The 19117-nt window shown below is 46.4% G+C and overlaps 2 protein-coding genes and 1 pseudogene across 13 annotated transcripts in view; 1 reads left to right on the top strand and 2 right to left on the bottom strand.

The window, feature by feature from the left end:
* LOC108178662 (Ig lambda chain C region-like) overlaps window positions 1-19117 on the bottom strand; it is a 362049-nt gene that overhangs the window by 146763 nt on the left and 196169 nt on the right. The window lies entirely within an intron of this gene.
* LOC103351722 (leucine-rich repeat-containing protein 59-like) lies at window positions 845-7699 on the bottom strand (annotated as a pseudogene). Its single transcript, XR_016227462.1, has 2 exons — window positions 7657-7699; window positions 845-1749 (listed from the first exon to the last, which is right to left on the bottom strand). The product of XR_016227462.1 is annotated as a leucine-rich repeat-containing protein 59-like (transcript).
* ZNF280A (zinc finger protein 280A) lies at window positions 10621-16450 on the top strand. 2 transcript variants are annotated; one of them, XM_089323431.1, is made up of 3 exons: window positions 10621-10755; window positions 11077-11212; window positions 14466-16450. In XM_089323431.1, exon 3 carries the CDS (start codon window positions 14536-14538, stop codon window positions 16162-16164), a length of 1629 nt encoding a protein of 542 aa, XP_089179557.1. In that variant the 5' UTR covers window positions 10621-10755; window positions 11077-11212; window positions 14466-14535; the 3' UTR covers window positions 16165-16450. The 2 variants fall into 2 exon arrangements, with proteins under 2 accessions (XP_089179557.1, XP_069921952.2); XM_070065851.2 differs by having other exon boundaries at window positions 10650-10816.

Here is a 19117-nt window from a genome sequence, read left to right as displayed (position 1 = left end):
AATGGTCACACTTGTAGCACTGTCTGGTTCTTTAATTTTATTAAAAGGAAAAAATGTAATGCAGTAAACTACAAAGACTTTTATCTTAAATGTTGCAAACAAAGAAAAGAATTCAGGGAAAAAAGACAAGAAAAAATGCAGGGTGATTTAGCTATAAGCACTTAGGACTAAGTTTTAGGTCTAAGTTATTTCAAACTTGCTACAAAGGGGAAGGCTTAGAGCTAACCAAATTGAAATTCATTCCTGGTGGAGACATCTTTATAGAAAAATAGAATGTTTAGGAGTCATCACAATGACATGAAATCCAAAAAGGAAAAAGCTAATGTTCAATAACCTCATTGACAGTTCTCTGGGGGAGAGGGATGGGTAATTTTCAAAAAAAAAAAATCTTAATCCCATTAAAGTTCATCAGGTAAGAGTCTTCGTGCTCTGTCAGGAAGGCAGAGCTGTTCCTTGAAGGTGGCTGCTAAGGACATCGTGCCGACAAGGAGTGGGACAGCTTTTCCTTTTTTCTGAATCAGACTTTCTCGATTTAGCACTGGACTGTGAAGGCTGCATGTTTCTCTGTGGTCGGAGACTGTCCTGGGCACTGCAGGATGTGTTGGAGCATCCCTGGCTTCTACTTACTGGATGCTAGTGTGACAACCAAAACGCCATGGCAGCTGTCACCTGGCAACCAGCCCACCTGCCACACACAGTAGCAGCCACACAGCCCAGGAACCAAGTGTGTTTCCGGGGTGGTGGCTTGAGGAGCAGAAGCCAGACTTAGATTTTGGGGCCTGATTTGTTTCCTTCTTAGGTTTCTTTTTTTTTTTAATATTTATTTATTTGAAAGGCATAATTACAGAGAGGCAGAGGCAGAGAGAGAGAGAGAGAGGTCTTCCATCCACTGGTTCACTTCCCAGATTACCGCAATGGCCAGAGCTGGGCAGATCTGAAGCCAGGAGCTTCTTCCGGGATTCCCACGCAGGTGCAGGGGCTCAAGCACTTGGGCCATCTTCTACTGCCTTCCCAGGCCATAGCAGAGAGCTGGATCGGAAGTGGAGCAGCCGGATCTTGAACCGGTGGTCATATGAGATAGTGGCACTGCAGGTGGCAGCTTTACCCGCTACACCACAGCGCTGTTCCAGCTTCTTAGGTTTCTCCTGCTCCTGCTTGGCTGCTTTGAGGGCATCCTACTCCTTGCTCCGACGCTCCTCCTCCTCTGCCTTTTCGCACTTCTGCACCCCCAGCTCCCGAGCGTCCTTAGCTCGTCGCTTTGCCTCTTTCCTCTCTACCTGTGCTCTCCTTCCTGCCGCCACTGCCTCTCCCGCTCCTGATCTGCCTGCATGGGCCTCCATGTGCTGTAACACCTTGTTTGCACACTGCTTCTCATCCAAGTAACCCCCTGCCACTTTGGCCAGGACAGGATCCAAGAAGGGGAGGGAGTTACGCTTCAGGTCCCTCCGCTTCAGATTCTGGAGGTGAGCATAGCTGAGAGGCAGGGTGACCAGCCCGTTGATGGGAGCCAGGTGCCGGAGGTTGACCAGCTGGCCAGGTCTTGCTGGCAGCTGCTGTAGCTTGTTCCTGGCCCAGCTCTACCAGCTGTGTGAGGCCACAGAAATCCGACGGCAGCGTACTGAGTTTATTTCAGGACGGATCCAGAGCGATGGCCTTTGGGGAGGGCAGCCAGCTCCTTCACGGGGACCTCATTCAGGTCGCTGAGGCTCAGGTCAGGCTCATTGCCGTCCAATTTGTTTGCTACTGGCCCTGGTCATGATGACGCCGGCTGAGCAGGCCCAGCTCCGGGCTTCCGATGGGCAGGGAAAGGGAAAGCCGCTCAAGGGTCCAGCGGACTCGCAGTCAACCGACAAGGCCTGCACCCACAACCACCGCCCGGGAGAGACCAATGCCGCTGCCGCCTGGCCGCCCGCCGGCCACACTCCGATCCCGCGCCCAGTCCCACTGGTACCGCCGCAATGACCTCAGATGAGCAGCAAAGTTTCAGCACCCTGCGAGAGAGGTGCAAACCTGCAGAAGCTCAAGGCCTTTATATAAAAGGAATGGGGTATTTGCACAGAACCTACACCAGCCTCCCAGAAACTCTAACTCATCTCAAGAGTGTTTATGATACCTAAGATGACATAAATTCTACTTAAAAAGTGATTGTGGGGGCCGGCACTGTGGCATAGCAGGTAAAGCGGCCGCCTGCAGTGCCGGCATCCCTATGGGTGCCAGTTCGAGTCCCGGCTGTTCCAATTCCGATCCAGCTCTCTGCTATGGCCTGGGAAAGCAGTAGAAGATGAGCCAAGCTCTTGGGTCTTTGTACCCCCATGGGAGATCCGGAAGAAGCTCCTGGCTCCTGGTTTTGGATCGGCGCAGCTCCGGCTACTGCAGCCAATTGGAGAGTGAACCATCAGATGGAAGACCTCTCTGTCTCTACCTCTCTCTGTAACTATATCAAATAAATAACATAAATCTAAAAAAAAAAAAAAGTCAAGGAGAAGGTCCTCCCATCCAACACTTTGGTCATTCCTTTTCCTACAAAGCAAAGCTTCTCTGCACTTTTGTGACATGAGCTGGCACAGACAGGCCCTGGAAGTTGAACTTGGTCCCTTCTTGACTTCCTTTGGGATTGCACAAGTTTAAGAATGGAGATGTGACCTTGAGGATGTAAGTCAGCCTGAGTCATTCAACTGTGCTGTTAAGACGACCTGTGGCTGTCTCCCAGGTAACTAACTGTGACTAAGGAAACAGCTACTGTACCTTAAGGAGGCTCAATCTTTATGTCCTAGGGCTGTTAGTAAGAGTGATCAACAACTTGATTGTTGAGGTGGTACTGTGGCACTGGGGATAACTGCTGGTTTGAGTCCCGCCTACTTTGCTACTTTGCTCCCTTGCCAGTGCCGCTGGGAAACAGATGATTGCTCAAGTACTTGCATTCCTGCCACTCAAGTAGGAGACACAGCTGGAGTTCCTGGTTCTTGGCTTAAGCCTGGCCCAGCCCCAACTGTTACAACTATTCGGGGAATGAACCTGTGGTGATCTCTCTTTCTCTTTTTTTTTCTGTTACTATGCCTTCCAAATAAATAAATCTTTTTAAAAAATTGTTTGCCTCTCTGCATATAAGTAACATCCAGTGTGGGAATGTAGTCATGTACTCGCTTTAATTGATAATGAGTCTGTTGGCTATTGCCAAGTGTTCTTCTATTTTCAACGAGATAGTCTTTGATTATCAATGTCATTGATAACCACACACAAATCTTTATTATCTAAACCTGATTCAGTGCATGTACCCATCCTTTAAGAAAAGTGTAAAATCTGCAACCAAACACAAACTTGCTTATCAGCCAACTCAGGCAACTGACTTGTTGTTTCCTGATTTAAATCCTCAATTTCACTATCTGAATAAATTTTAACTCTTGTTCTTTAACCAGACTCTAATTGTTTATTAAGTCAACAATGGCCAAGAGTTGCTTTTTTTTTTTTTTGGTTTATTTATTTATTTGAAAGGCAGAGTTACAGAGAGGCCGAGAGAGAGAGAGAGGTCTTCCATCTGCTGGTTCACTCCTCAGATGGCCGCAACAGCTGGAACTGCACCAATCTGAAGCCAGGAGCCAGGAGCTTCTTCCAGGCCTCCCAGGAAGGCACAAGGTCCCAAGGACTTGGGCCATCTTCTACTGCTTTTCTCAGGTTATAGCAGAAATCTGGATTGGAAGTGGAGCATCCAGGACTTGAACTGGCACCCATATGGGATGCTGGCACTGTAGGCAGTGGCTTTATCCGCTATGGTGCAGCACTGGCCCCACTCCTTCCCCTCTGCAGACCTGAGTCAGCTCTCTGCAGTTCTGAGATACAAAGGCATAAAACTCCATCTACTATTCACCGCCCAACCTCATTTTCACAACATATATACTGTAGAGTTGAGAAAAATACACAGGATCTGTAAGAAAGGGTTAATGTAAAGTTTACTCAGGGCAGGGGCTGGTGTTATGGCTGCACCACTTCTGATCCAGCTCCCTGCTAATGTGCTGGGAAAGCAGTGGATAACGGCCCAAATACCTGGGTCTCAAGTAGGAGGCCTTCCACATGGTTGAAATTCTGTTGGAGTTCCAGATTCCTGGCTTCAGCCTGGCCCAGCCCTGTCTATTGCAGCCATTTGGTGAGTGAACCAGCAGGTGGAAGATCTCTCTCTCTCTCTCCCTCTCTCTCTCTCTGTCATCCTGCCTTTCAAATAAATAAATAAATATTTAAAAAAAAAAAAGAGAGAGAAAGGTTTACTCAGGACAGAATATGAGTGATTTAGGCCTGGATATGACCCCAGTGATTTTCAATGAGTTCTGGGAAGCACTTCAAAGTGATTAAATTCTAATCTGAATTTATGTATTACATAGTGAGCATACTTTGGCCAGAAAAAGTGGCCCAACCTTTTGACTTTGTTGTAGGGATGGGGATCCCCAAACTATGTTAGGGGATCAAGAGTCCTAACTGGGCTGGGAGAGACCCCCCCACCCCAGTTGGACAGTCTGGGTTCTTATCTTTGCATGTGTAAGAATACAACTGGGAGATTTTGGTAGAGGTGGACAGAAGAGCAGGATTTACTGAAGGGCGAAAGGGTAGCAGACACTCAGATGTGAATATGGGCAACCTCAAGAGAGAGAATTGCCCCCACCCAGGCTGGGGTCCTCCTTTCATAGGGAAGGGCAGGCCCTGATTGGAGATTCACAGGAGGCAGGATTTGGGGTGGGGCAGCAGCGCCAGTGATGGTCTCCAGGAAGTATCTTGGCACCTGGAGCATGATACGAAGTGAGGCTCAGCTGCATGAGGAAAGCTGAGTTGAGTTGACATGGGGGATGATGGGATCTGGGAAATGGGATTTGGTTGGTGCACTGGGTGTTGGCATTTCTTAACTCTTTGTGTCTTCCTGACTCCCTGATTTGTCCACATCACTGTTGGCTACAACCACCTTTAGAGACGGGGAAAGTCTGAAAAGAGCCTGTCAAGGGATGGGTACGTGGCACAGTGAGTTAAGCCACCCTTGGGATGCCCACATCCCCTGTCACAGTGCTGAGCTTGCAACCCAGCTTCCTGCTAATGAAGCAACACCTTAGAAGTAGGGACTCCATTTTGGAGCACCTGAGACTCCATCTTGAAAAAGCATCCCCACCCCCACCCCACCATGAGACTGGTCTAAAACTATGATCTAGAACTCTCAGACAATAGCAGTCTACTGCATTGCATTTGGCAAAACATAGAAACCCTCTAGCATGATCGCTCAAGCTTGGAAGTAGATAGATAGGCTGCACCTGGGTTAATGATAAAAATGTAATTTGTCTATCTCCTACATACGACTTAAGCCAATACCTGGATTAATGTCAAGATTATAATTGAAACTGTTAAGATTATAACTAGAATTGTCAATATTATAATTGATATTAGTTTCACATAGGTTTTAGGTTAGCTTGACCTTGGTAACTATGTATTCCCCCTGATCCTAGCAACCATGTATTCCCCTCCCGATTTTGTGGGTTTTGCCTTTATAAACTGAAGTAACACCTTGACAGTAGGGACTCCATTTTGGAGCACCTGAGACTCCACTCTGGAAAGGTGCCCCACCCCACACGCCGTGAGACTCTGATCTGAAACTATGTTCTAAAACAGTTGAACAATAGCAGTGCACTACATCACACTTGGCAGAGCATAGAAACCCCCTAACATGATCGCTCAAGCTTGGAAGTGGATAGGCTACACCTGGGTTAATGATAAAAATGTAATTTGTCTATGTCCTACATAGGGTTAAAACCAATACCTGAATTAATGTCAAGATTATAATTGGAATTGTTAAGATTGTAACTGGTATTGTCAAGATTATAATTGATACTAGTTTCGTGTAGGTTTTAGATCAGCTTGACCCCGGTAACCATGTATTCCCCCCTAATCCTAGCAACCATGTATTCCCCTCCCGATTTTGTGGTTTTTGCCTTTATAAACCTTGTTGCTTTGGGCTTCAGGGTCGAGAGTTCTTTGGGGCAGGAGTCCACTCTCGGCCACCGGCAATAAAGGACCGTCAACTTTTATCAATGTGTGGTGCTCCTCTGCACTCGCTCAGGTACAACACTAATATGACTGTCAAAGGACCACAGGATGGCCCAAGTCCTTGGGTCCCTCCATGTGGCAGATCCAGATGGAGATTCAGGCTCCTGGCTTCAGTTTGGTCCAGCCCTGGCTGTTGTGAGCATTTAGGGAGTGAAGCACTAGATGAAAGTCTCTCTGTATCTGCCCTTTCCCTCTCCATTGATCTGCCATTCAAATAAATAAATCTTTTGTAAAGGAAGCTGTCAAAAAGAAGGGTAATTTTACAGATGGCATTTCCAGGAATGGATAAGGAATGTATAGATAAAGAACAAAGGATTGCCCAAGGTCACTCCAGATGGCTAAGACAAACATTTTGTGTTAATCTCTCAAGTTAAATTGACTTGGTAGATAAGCCACTTCTCCCATAAGTCTCAGTAGGCATGCCTCTTGAATGCCTTGCTGGATGCAGTGTGCATCTTGTTTGATGCAGTCCCATGTGTCTATTTTTGCTTTTGTTCCTTCCTTGTGGTTTTAGGATCATATCCAAGAGGGTTTCCCAACCGCAATGTCAGGCAGCTTTTCATTATGTTTTCTTCCAGTCCTTCCATTTTCAGACCTTATGCTTTAGTCGTTGATCCATTTAGAGTTGATTTTTTGTGTGTGTATGAGGTGAGTTAAGCACATGATTTCCTTTTTCTGTATGGACACATCCAGTTTCCCCAACATTTTTGAATAGAAACTGTCTTTTGCCCCTTATGCGACTTTGTTGAAGATCACTTGGCTATTAATGTGTGGGTTTATTTCTGGGCTCCATATTCTTTTCCATTGGTTTGTCTGTCTGTTTTTGTGCCAGTATCATGCAGTTTTCATCATTATAGCTTTGTAGTTTATTTTTAAGTCAGAGATGTGATGCTTCCTACGTTGTTCTGTCTCAATATTGCATTGGCTGGTCAGAGTCTTCTGTGGTTCCATACAAATCTTAGGACACTTTTTCTACTTCTGTGAAAAATGCCACATCCTGTGAGACAAAGAAGTGACTCCAAATTCCTGTAACATGAGGATGTCAAGTGTCAGAAAGCAAGGAAAAAAATAAATTGCAATATGTTAACATGACATGGGAGCTATGTTAAAGGGGCATCTCCAGGATATTTAAAGCAAGAAAAAATTGTCTGATCATAACATTTTAAATTAAAAAAATTCCTGGGGTTGGTGCTCTGGTGCAGCGGGTTAAAGCTCTGGCCTGAAGCACCAGCATCCCATACAGGCGCCGGTTATAGTCCTGGCTGCTCCTCTTCCGATTCAGCTCTCTGCTATGGCCTTGGAAAGCAGTAGAAGATGGCCTAAGTCCTTGGGCCCCTGCACTCAGGTGGGAGACCCGGAAGAAGCTCCTGGCTTCGGATCAGCACAGCTCTAGTTGTTGTGGCCATCTGGGGAGTGAACCAGCGGATGGAAGATCTTTCTCTCTGTGTCTCTACTTCTCTCTGTAACTCTGTCTTTCAAATAAATAAAATAAATCTTAAAAGAAAAAAGAATTCCTGCTGCCATACTAATTGTCAAAATCCACCTACTGATAATGAGGACAAATGAATCTCTCATCCATACCAGGATGATCAAGGAAGGTGGCAATTTGAAAACGGCCGTTCATGAAGTCAGAGGCTAGACAAAGTGCTGTGATCTGGGCAGTCCAAGCGCATGGTGCAGCACCTGCAGGATCTGGGAGGGCCTTCCCTCAAAGTCACTGCAGGGCAGAGGTGCTGAGGGCCTTCCTGCTGAGTCACTGCAGGGTAGAGGCACTGAGGGCCTTCCCTCAAAGTCACTGCAGGGCAGAGGCGCTGAGGGCCTTCCTGCTGAGTCACTGCAGGGCAGAAGCACTGAGGGCCTTCACTCTGGGTCACTGCAGGGCAGAGGCGCTGAGGGCCTTCCTGCTGAGTCATTGCAGGGCAGAAGTCAACACAGGTGAGACAGACCAAGAAAGCCAGGAATACTCGCTTTTATAACAAAACCACTCCCAGGGTAACACATTAATTCATGAATGGATTAACTCATTCCTAAAGGCAGAACCCTCCCAACTCAGTAACCTCCTAAAGCCCCACCTCTCAAATACCATTAACAGATGAATTTGGAGATAAAGCTTCCAATGCATGAAATTTGGGAGACACATTCAAAGCAAAGTAGATGATAACAACAATGAAAAAGCCTTGAAGCCATAATGGCAGAAGATTTTCAAAACCTGATGAAAGCTAACATATGAACTGTAATATGTCAATTCTTTGTTCAAAAAGAATTTTTATTTATTTTTAGTATTGGATGAATAAATGTTTCAAGTCATGCAATCATTTGAAAAAATATAATAGTAAGAAGGCACTTTGAAAAGTTTACAGGAAAATAGGATTAAAAAATAAGCTTATTTTTGATGCAAAACCATTTAAAATTCCAACTGTAGGGTTATTTTGATAAACTCTTCACTTTTTAAAAGATTCATTTGAAAGGCAGAGTTACAGAGAGGGAGGGAGAGACTGAGAGAGATCTTTCATCTGCTGATTCACTCCCCAAATGGCTAAATGGCCAGGGCTGGGTCAGGCCAAAGCCAGGAGCCAGGAGCTTCATCTGTGTCTCCCACATGGGTGCAGGATCCTAAGCCCTTGGGCCATCTTTTCCTGTTTTTCAGGCCATTAGCAGCGAGCAGGATCAGAAGTGGAGCAGCTGGGACTTGAACTGGTGCCTATGTGGAATGCTGGTGTCTCAGGTGGTAGCTTAACCCACTATGCTATGACGTTAGCCCCCAACTATAGGTTTTTTCATTGAGGTCTTTTTGAAGACCTCTTACATGCATGGATTTCACATTTTTTCCCCACTAGAATAAACTCATCTTTGAATTCTATTTTCAGTGAACTTGTTGAAGTACTCTTGGACAATCGTGATGGGTTTTAATGAAATCCTTAGAATTATGTTTGTAAAATGGGCTTGCCTGAAAGATTTCCCACTCGGAGCTTCCCAGAGGCTGAGGTACCTCCAAGGAGACTACTAGAGAATCAGCTATAAGGATGTCTCACACATTCTGCAGCCTTAGAGTCTTTGTACCTAGCTTGGTCAGCATAGTAGCCAACGCTAGAAAAGGCTACATTTTGCAAGAGGAGGTAAATATTTCATTTGCTGGAAAAGAGAAACCTCTTTTGCAAATGTATATTCCAACTATCTGAAGTTAACCTTACTAAATTAATTCGTTAGAAAAGCTTGGTGGGAATGGGGGATAGATGTGTGGGCCAGCATGGATGTGTAGGAAGCCTCTTAGCACACCCACTTCCCATATCAGAGTGCCTGGGTTTGGGTCCAGTCCTGTTCCTTATTTAGCTTTCTTCTGGTGCTCACACTGGAAGGCGGCTGGTGATGGCTTAAGTGGCTGGGTCCATGCCATTCCCATGGGGGACCAGGATTGAGTTCCTTGTTCTTGATTTCTGCCTAGATCAATCAGGGTAGTTGCAGGCATTTGGGGAGTGAATCAGTGGATGGAGAACACTCTCTGTGTCTCCTGCCTTTCAAATAAAATAAATACATAAATAAGTAGAATTCAGAATAGCTCACAGAGCCGGCGCCGTGGTGTAGCAGGTAAAGCTGCTGCCTGCAGTGCCAGCATCCCATATGGGCAACCGTTCCAGTACTGGCTGATCCACTTCCGATCCATTCCTGCTGTAGTCTGGGAAAGCAGTAGAAGATGGCCTAAGTGTTTGGGCCCCTGCACCCATGTGGGAGATCTGGAAGAAGCTCCTGGCTCCTGGCATTGGATTGGTGCAGCTCTGGCTGTTGTGGCCAACTGGGGAGTGAACCAGCAGATGGAAGACCTCTCTCTCTGCTTCTCCTTCTCTCTCTGTGTAACTCTGACTTTCAAAAAATAAATAAATCTAATAAAAAATTGATTACAGGATACTTTATGTTGAATAGTTATATGAGATCTAATTTTCAGACATTTAAAAAATTATTCATTTATTTTAAAAGTAGAAAGAGAGAGAGAGAATCTTCCATCTGCTGGTTCATTCCCCCAAAAGGCCTCAATGGCTGAGGACAGGCCAGGCTAAAATTAGGAACCTGGAACTCCATCCAGGTCTCCCACGTGGGTGGCAGGGGCCAAAAAACTTGGGCCATCTTCTGCTGCCTTCCTGGGTGCATTAGCAGGGAGCTGGATGGGAAGTGGAGCCACTGGGACTTGAACCTTGGTTCCCAGGGGATGCTAGCATTGTAGGAGGCAGTTTAGACCACATTGCCACACCAGCCAAGGTATTCCTTAAGTTATATCAGGTTATGGCACTTTCAAACATTTTAATTTACAAATTGGATTTTTGTTTTAATTTTGTGCCTAAATGCATGGGAATGGTAGAAATAAAAACATTTCTTGCCCACTGAGGACTCTAGTCCCTCCATTTGCCCTACGTTGTGTATTGTTAAGGTCGGTTAGGGTAGTGGCTGGGAAGGCCTGAGATTCCATCAAGAGTGTTCTCAAGGGAGGGGCTCGTGAAGGGGGAGGGGTAAGACCTTTCACTCTCGCAAATGGATTAAACAGGGAGTGGGCTGCTGTCTGGAGAATGCAGCTGAATCCCTCGGGGTGGCCCTGCCTGGAAACCACGTGGATGCTGAGTCTCTGGTCAGATCGCCCTGGGCCTTGTTTGAGTGAGGCCCCAGGGCAGATCGTAGCTCTCTGCAGCTGGGGTGAGTTGCAGGCACTTCCCTGCACCTGCGGAGACTTGGGCCCTTTTAGCTCCTTACCTGTGTAAGAGCCCAGTGGGTCACTCCCTACTCCCCCAGCGCCTGCTACTGACCCATAAGAGCTCCGGGGTGGGGGTGGGGGGCAGATAAATGGGAGGGAACAAGGTGGAGCTCTGATTAACCTAGAGGGGAGGGAGAAAGTTTTTGGCGATCACTCCCAACAACCGATGAAAATGCAATCAAAATAACCTGGCTCAGACCTGTGATTGGATCCTGGGTTAGAGGCTACAGATTGGATTATAATGGGCTTTTTTTTTTTTAAAGGGGGTGGGATTTTTCTGATCAGGCTACAAAAAGGACTTTGAGGAGCAGAGCTGAGTGGCAGGAACACAGAAAGACTTGCCCCTGGCCCAGCGTGGAAAACATCGCTCTACATGGATTCACCCAACGCGAGGAACTGGTGAGCTGAGACATTTGATATGCTTCTTTCTACCTCTTTTGCAATCTGGCACTGGGGGGCACATGGTCTCTGTAGCAGCTGTTCCATTCTGTCTTGGAGCAAAGGCAGCCATGGAACACGGCACAGCGGTACTACACAAGCGTTGAGGACCACGCCCCAACAAAATAACTGTGGACGTGGAGGGTTTTTTTTTTTTTTTTTTAAATGATTTTATTTATTTATTTGAGGGGTAGAGTTACAGACAGTGAAAGGAAGAGACAGAGAGAAAGGTCTTCCTTCTGTTGGTTCACTCCTCAGATGGCTGCAACGGCTGGAGCTGCGCCGATCCGAAGCCAGGAGCCAGGAACTTCTTCCGGGTCTCCCACGTGGGTGTAGGGACCCAAGGGCTTGGGCCATCTTCTACTGCTTTCCCAGGCCATAGCAGAGAGCTGAATCAGAAGAGGAGAAGCCAGGACTTGAACTGGCGCCCATATGGGCTGCTGGCGCTGCAGGCGGAGGATTAACCTACTGCGCCACAGCACCAACCCCAACATGGAGGTTTTTAAGTGCTGTATAGTTTTTCACATCACAGAAAATTTCTCTGGTCCCCCCCCCCCAATTAAAAAGTGTAAAAAATGAAAAACAGATATTTTTAAATATTAAAAACAAAATCCTTAACTTTCTGGTTGTATAGAATTGCAGAGGGTCAATTTGTCAGTCCCTGTCTTAAAACATTTTTTTTAATTTTTTTTATTTTTTGACAGGCAGAGTGGACAGTGAGAGAGAGAGACAGAGAGAAAGGTCTTCCTTTTGCCGTTGGTTCACCCTCCAATGGCCGCCACTGCCGGCGCGCTGTGGCCGGCGCACCGCGCTGATCCCATGGCAGGAGCCAGGTGCTTCTCCTGGTCTCCCATGGGGTGCAGGGCCCAAGGACCTGGGCCATCCTCTACTGCACTCCCGGGCCACAGCAGAGAGCTGGCCTGGAAGAAGGGCAACTGGGACAGTATCCGGCACCCCGACCGGGACTAGAACCTGGTGTGCCGGCGCCGCAGGGCGGAGGATTAGCCAAGTGAGCCACGGTTTTTTTAAGATTTATTTGGGGCCAGCACTGTGGCATAGTGGGTAAAGCCGCTGCCAGCATTGCCAGCCTCCCATATGGCACCGATTCGAGTCCTGGCTGCTCCACTTCCAATCTGGCTCCCTACTATGGCCTGGGAAAGCAGTGGAAAACGGTCCAAGTCCTTGGGCCCCCGCATGCGTGTGGGAGACCCGGAAGCTCCTTACTCCTGACTTCTGATCAGCGCAGCTCCGGCTATTGCGGCCATCTGGGTAGTGAACCAGCAGATGGAAGACCTCTGTCTCTCTCTCTCTGCCTCTGCATCTCTGTAACTCTGCTTTCCAAATAAATAAATAATAATAATAAATTTATTTATTTGAAAGACGGAGTGCTGGCATGAGGTGAGGGGGCTAGGAGAGAGAGATTTTTTTATCTACTGAATCACTGCCCTAATGGCCAAAAATCTGTATCTGGGCCAGGCTGAAGCCCAAACTCCATCTGGGTCTCCCACATGGGTTGCAGGGGCCCAAGTACTTGAGCCATCATCCACTGTCTTCCCTGGCCTGTTACAGGCAGCTAGATGGAAAGTGGAGTAGCTGGGGCTGGAACTGGCTCTCTGATACACCATTCTGTCACCACAGTGCCACAACATCAGCCCCAATAGCTGGCGTCTTATTGGTGAGCTGTAAAATAAATTTACTGGGTTACAGTCAGCTACAAAAAAATAGTGTTAGGAGCTGTGGCATTACAGGTAAAACTACTGTCTGCGATGCCAGCATCCCATATGGGCGCTGGTTCGAGTCCTGGCTGCTTCACTTCCAATTCAATTTCCTGCTAACGGCCTGGGAAAGCAGCAGAAGATGGCCCAAGTGCTTGGGCCCCTGTACCCACACAGGAGACCTGAAGAATCTCCTGGCTTTAGTCTGGCCCAGCCCTAACCAGTGAATGGAAGATCTCTCACTGTAACTGTGCCTTTCAAATAAATAAAGTAAATCTTTTTTTAAAAAAATAATTTTAAACTGACTCTAAGATACCCTTAATTCTCCATTCGGGGGCTACCCTTAGGAGATATGACAAATGTTTGAGATTGGAAAATTCCACAATGATCCAGGAAAAAAAAAAGGATTACTTCCATCCATCAGGGAGAGGACAGCAGAAAGGGAGTGAACAGATCCTGGATATTTCTGGGAGACGGCACACAGGGTTTGCTAACTGATTGGTTTTAGGGTGTGAGGGAAAGTCTGGCAAAGGATGATGACAAAATTTATGGACTGAGCAACTGGGTTTACAGTGGGTCTTCTGTATCTGTGTTTTGCATCCATTGATTCAGCCAATCACTTAAAACATTTGGAAAAAAAATGGCATCTATACTGAATAGACTTTTTTCTTGCCATTATTCCCTGAATAGATCCATTTATTTTATATTAGGTATTATAAATAATCTAGAGGTGACCTAAAGGTATGTAGGATATGTATAGGATATATGGAAATACTGTACCATGCTACATAAGGCACTTGAGTGCCGTGGGCACCAACCATTGATATTGGAATCAATACCAAGGGAAGACTTTATTGAGAGAAAGGAATATTATAGGAATAGCAGGGTTTTTTGCTTTTGAAAGGCAGAAGGAGGCCTTCCCATCTGCTTGTTCATACCTCACATGCCTGCAATAGCCAAGGCTGGGCCAGGCTAAAATTAGGAACTCAATCCAGTTCTCCCATGTGGGTGGCAGGGACCCAAAGACTTGAACCACCACCACTGTCTCCCAGGTTGTACATATGCGGGAAGCTGGAATTTGGGACACAGTCAGGACTTAAGCCCAGGAACTCCAACATGTCATGTGGGCTTCCCAAGCGGTGTCTTAACCATTGCACTAAACACTTGCCCTGGGGAGTGGCAGGTTTTTGAGAGCTAAGTTTTGTTGGGATTGGTTATTACCCAGAAGATACCTGGAAGGACTAGGAGGAGGGCAGTGATGCACCAAAGGCACAAAATTACAGCTAGGCAACTCAGAGATGTTCAACTGGCATCTCCTTCTATCTTGTCCCCTAAACCCTTTCAAGGGAGCAGAGGGAGGTAAATTGGGAACTATGTCACTTTAATGGACTCAGGTCTGTTTTCTCACATAGGAAACAGTGATGTTAATAGTTATCAGTGTTTTACATGAGAGATAAAGCATGTCTTTTGAAATCATGGTGTCACATGGTTACCCTTAGGTGGTAATTTATACAGACCTCTTCGGCTGTGGAAGGGACCGCGTGCTTCAAGTGATACGTGATTTTTGACATGGCCCATTGCCGCTCCCTGTGTGTGAGAGAACAAAAACCAGAGGAACTGAAGAAGAACGAGAGAGAATGCACGGTGAAGGAGGAGGAAGAGGAAGATGAGCTGGTCTTTGTTGGAGTGGAGCGTGTCAGTGAAGATGCTGATCTTGTCTTCGTCGGGGTGCTTTCTCCTTCCAAACCGGTCATTTCAAACATTTTGAACAGAGTCACCCCAGGCTCATATGCAAGAAGAAAGAAAGGCCCCCTCAGTCAAGACCCTGCTAATTTTTCCCAGCTTGCAAGTCATGTCTCCCGTCCTAAAAACACAGTGGCCATAAAGCCAGCTGCTCAGCCTCCATGGAGTTCAGGAGATGGTTCCATGAGTATTGAGTCTCCATCCGAAGCCGGTTGTAAAGTGAGCTCACCCCCAGTGGATCCTGGCCGTTGTTCAGAATTGCTTTCTCCAAGGACCCCGTCTCTTGTGGGAGCCGTCCTTCCTGTAGGAGGTCGAGATGCGAGTCCTCGTGAATCAAAGCAAATTTCCACACCGGATATAAACAGCAGAAATCCCAAAAGGTCTAAGCTCAGTGATGGAATCCCAAGTGCATGTTCTGCAGCTGACACCCCTTCCAGCATCTCGCCCACCAAGGACGCGAGTACACCCTCAAAAAGCGACTGCCTCTCACCCAGCCAGGTTCAGGACAGAACAGCATCTCCTGGGGTTTGTGCTAATGACAAGGCACATTTCAGTCCTAGGGATCCAGACAGAGCCAATGACATTGCAGTACTGGCCAGACCAGACTGTTTGAGTGAAGCAAGTCAAAACAAGGCCTTTGATCCCGTGAAAGGCAACCTGACCATGCTCCTTAGTGACTTCTACTATGGACAGCATAAAGGCAATGGACAGTCCGAGCAGAAGACCCACACAACCTTTAAATGCCTCAGCTGCTTGAAAGTTCTGAAAAACGTTAAGTTTATGAATCACATGAAGCACCATTTAGAACTTGAGAGGCAGAGGGGTGACAGCTGGGAGAACCACACCACCTGCCGGCACTGCCACCGGCAGTTTTCCACCCCCTTCCTGCTGCAGTGTCACATTGACAGCGTGCACACCACCCAGGAGCCCTCTGCCGTCTGTAAAATCTGTGAATTGTCGTTTGAAACAGATCAGGTTCTCCTGCAACACATGAAGGACAACCATAAGCCCGGGGAAATGCCCTACGTGTGCCAGGTTTGCAGTTACCGATCGTCAGCCTTTGTGGACGTGGAGACACATTTTAGAACGTGCCACGAAAACACGAGGGATTTGCTCTGTCCGTTTTGTCTCAAGCTTTTTAAAACCGCAATCCCGTACATGAATCACTGTGGCAAGCACCAGAGCAAGAAGGGCTTTCCGTGTTCCAAGTGCCGGCTACAGTTTTTGACTAAGAAGGAAGTAATAGAACACAAAGCCAAGAATCACCAAACTTTTAAAAAGCCAGAGCCCCTCAGTGGGTTGTCTCCTGAAACGAAGATTATTATTCAAACTTCAGACCGACCAGGATCAGGAGTGGCCTCCATTGTTGTGAGCAACACTCGCCCTTGGGTGTCACCCGTGAAAAGTAAAAAGAGGATGGCTGTGAACACTTCGATACCCCAGCGTCCCTTGTAGCACGAGTTCTGGCTGGAACTATGTTCTGCCTACTTGTAGAAACTCAGCACAGCACAGGCTAGGCTACAACAGGCAATGCCATCAGATGTCGGGTTTTACAATGACAGCTCTCAGCTGGTCCCTATTATCAAGAAGGGCTCTCTCAGACCTCAAAGATCCTGCTCCTTCACGACTAAGCCCCTCCCCTCATCCCCACAAAGCAACCACTATTAAGACCTCTACCACCATAGATTTTTCTTTTTCTTGTATTTGTTTATGAACTTTCAATAAACGGAATAAAACAATAGATTCTTGTCTTTGGTGTTAAAATAAGTGAGCTGCATTTCTTTGGTTTTTTTTTTTTTTTTAAGATTTATTTATTTTAAAGGCAGAGTTAAAGAGGAGATCTTCCATTTGCTGGTTCACTGCCCAAATGGCTGCAACAGGCAAGGTTGGCCCAGGCTGAAGCCAGGAGCCAGGAGCATCATCCAGATCTCCCACATAAGTGCAGGGGCCCAAGGACTTGGGCCACCTTCCGCTGTTTTCCCAGGCACATCAGCAGTGAGCCGGTTTGGAACTGGAGCAACTGGGATTTGAGCCCATATGGGATGCTGGTGCTGCAGGTGGAGGCTTAACCTGTCCTGCCACAATACCAGCCCTGTGAGATGCATTCTTGCTGTGTGTCATGACAGCACATTCTTTTTCATGGCTGGGTGAACTCCACTGAATGAGCAGGGCATATCCATTTTACAATTTATAATACATTTTACGATTTACACAACCATTTTACAATTGATGGACTTTGGGGATCATTATTTGGCTTTTTAAAATATTTTACTTGAAAGTCGAATTAGAGAGGGGGGAGAAAGAGAGAGAGAGAGCTCTTTCATCCACTGGTTGACTGCAATGGACAGGGTTGAAGCATCTTCCAGGTCTTCCAAATGGTTAGCAGCGGCCCGAGCACTTGGGCCATCTTCTGCTGCTTTTCCCAGGCCAATAGCAAGGAACTGGAACAAAAGTAGACCAGCTGAGACTCGAACTGGTGCTCTTATGGGATGCTGGTATTGCAGGCGGCTTTACCGGCTATGCCACAAGACTGGCTTCTACTCAGCTTTTGACTAAAGCTATTGTGAGCCTGTACACACCTTGGCAGACATAAGCACCCATTTCTCTTGGATATGCTAGAACTGCATATATTTAGCTTTTTGGTGGGGAAGGGAGATAGATACTGTCAAGTATTTTTCAAAGTACATTCCTGCCATCAGTTGAGAACCTCATTGCTACAGAACCAAAACCTGGTAGTTAATCATTTTAATTAGCACACATTTAAAAAATTTTGCATTTCCCTGATGAGTAATCTTGAGAATATTTTATGACTATTTTCTAGTTGGATATTATATAATTTTTTCCCAATAAAAACTATTTGAAAGGCAGAGACACACAGAGAGGGACAGAGAGAGATGTCCTACTGCTTGTTCACTGCACAAATGCCTGCAACAGCCGTGGCTGGGCCTGCTAGAAGCCAGTAGCCAGGGACTCAATCTGAGTCTCCCACATGGGTGGCAGGGATCTAATTATCTGAGCCATCACCCGCTGCCTCCCAAGTGTGCGTATTAGCAGGAAGCTGGAATCAGGAGCAGCGCCAGCACTCAAACCTAGTTACTCAGATTTGGGATGTGGGTGTCCTAAGCAGTGCCCCGCCCTCCTTTTAAAGATTTATTTATTTGGAAGTCAGAGTTACAGAGACAGCCCCCCCACACACACACACAGTGAGAGTGCTTGGATTCATTGGTTCACCCCCCATTATTGGTCTCAAATTCAGTTCCTCCATACTGTGCTGTTGTCTGTAGGACTTTTTGTAGCTACCTACTGACTTCCGGGAAAGTAAGCTACAAATTGGTAACTGAAAAGGTCATTGGAAAAAAACCCTCAAAGGTTGGAAACTAGGCCATTACAGTTCAAAACAGGGTTGAAATTAGGGTGATTTTTTTTTTAAGATTTATTGATTTGAAAGGCAGAGTTAGCAAGAGACAGATATCTTCCATCCATTTGTTCACTCCCCAAATGGCTACAATGGCCAGGGCTGGATCAAGCCAAAGCCCAAAGCCAGGAGCTTCATCTGGGTCTCCCACGTGGGAGCAGGGGCCTGAGAACTTGGGGCCATATTCTGTTGCTTTCCCAGGCACCATTGCAGTCGGCAGCTTAATCTGTTATTCTGCCACACCGGCTCCTCTACATTGGTTCTGATACATTACCTGTGACCACTAAGCTGTTGAGATGTGGCTACTGCCAAAGAGGTACAGAATTTTAAATTTTATTTATTCTAAGTAATTTGTGCCTATATTCTTAAAAAAATAAACCTAAATATCCTAGATGGGGATCGGGGCAGAAAAAGAACATTACAGGGCTGGCACTGTGGTGTCACGAGTAAAGCCACAGCCTACAAAGCCAGCATCCCATAAAGGTGCTGGTTTGAGCCCCTGCTGCTCCACTTCTGATCCAGCTCCCTGCTAATATGACTGGGAAAGCAGTGGAGGATGGCCAGGTCCTTGGGCCCCTGCCTCTACACAGGAGACCTGGAAGAAGCTCCTGGCTCCTGGCTTTGGCCTGGCCCAGTCCTGGCTGTTGCGGCCATTTGGGGGAGTGAACCAGCAGGTGGAAGATCTCTGTCTCTCCCCTTTCCTCTGTAACTCTGACTTTCAAATAAATAAATACATCTTAAAGGGAAAAGAACATTACTAGAAAAATGAATGAAATTTACATAAAGCTTAGGGCTTAATTAACAGTAACTTCTTCACGAATGTGAAGAAAGGAGATATTTCACATGTAAACATTTTAGGTATTGCAACTATCTTTTCTATATTCACTGAACAGAAATCTTCAAATGCAACAAATCAATTGTACATAAACAATCATAAGGCAACCAAAGTAGATATTGATTAAGGAATAGCTTTCAAAAATCCCATAATTTTAA

Source organism: Oryctolagus cuniculus, chromosome 21 (genome assembly GCF_051225735.1).
Source record: "Oryctolagus cuniculus isolate XC-2025 breed Fujian yellow rabbit chromosome 21, ASM5122573v1, whole genome shotgun sequence".
NCBI lineage: Eukaryota > Metazoa > Chordata > Mammalia > Lagomorpha > Leporidae > Oryctolagus > Oryctolagus cuniculus.
This window is presented reverse-complemented; position numbering and strand designations above follow the sequence as displayed.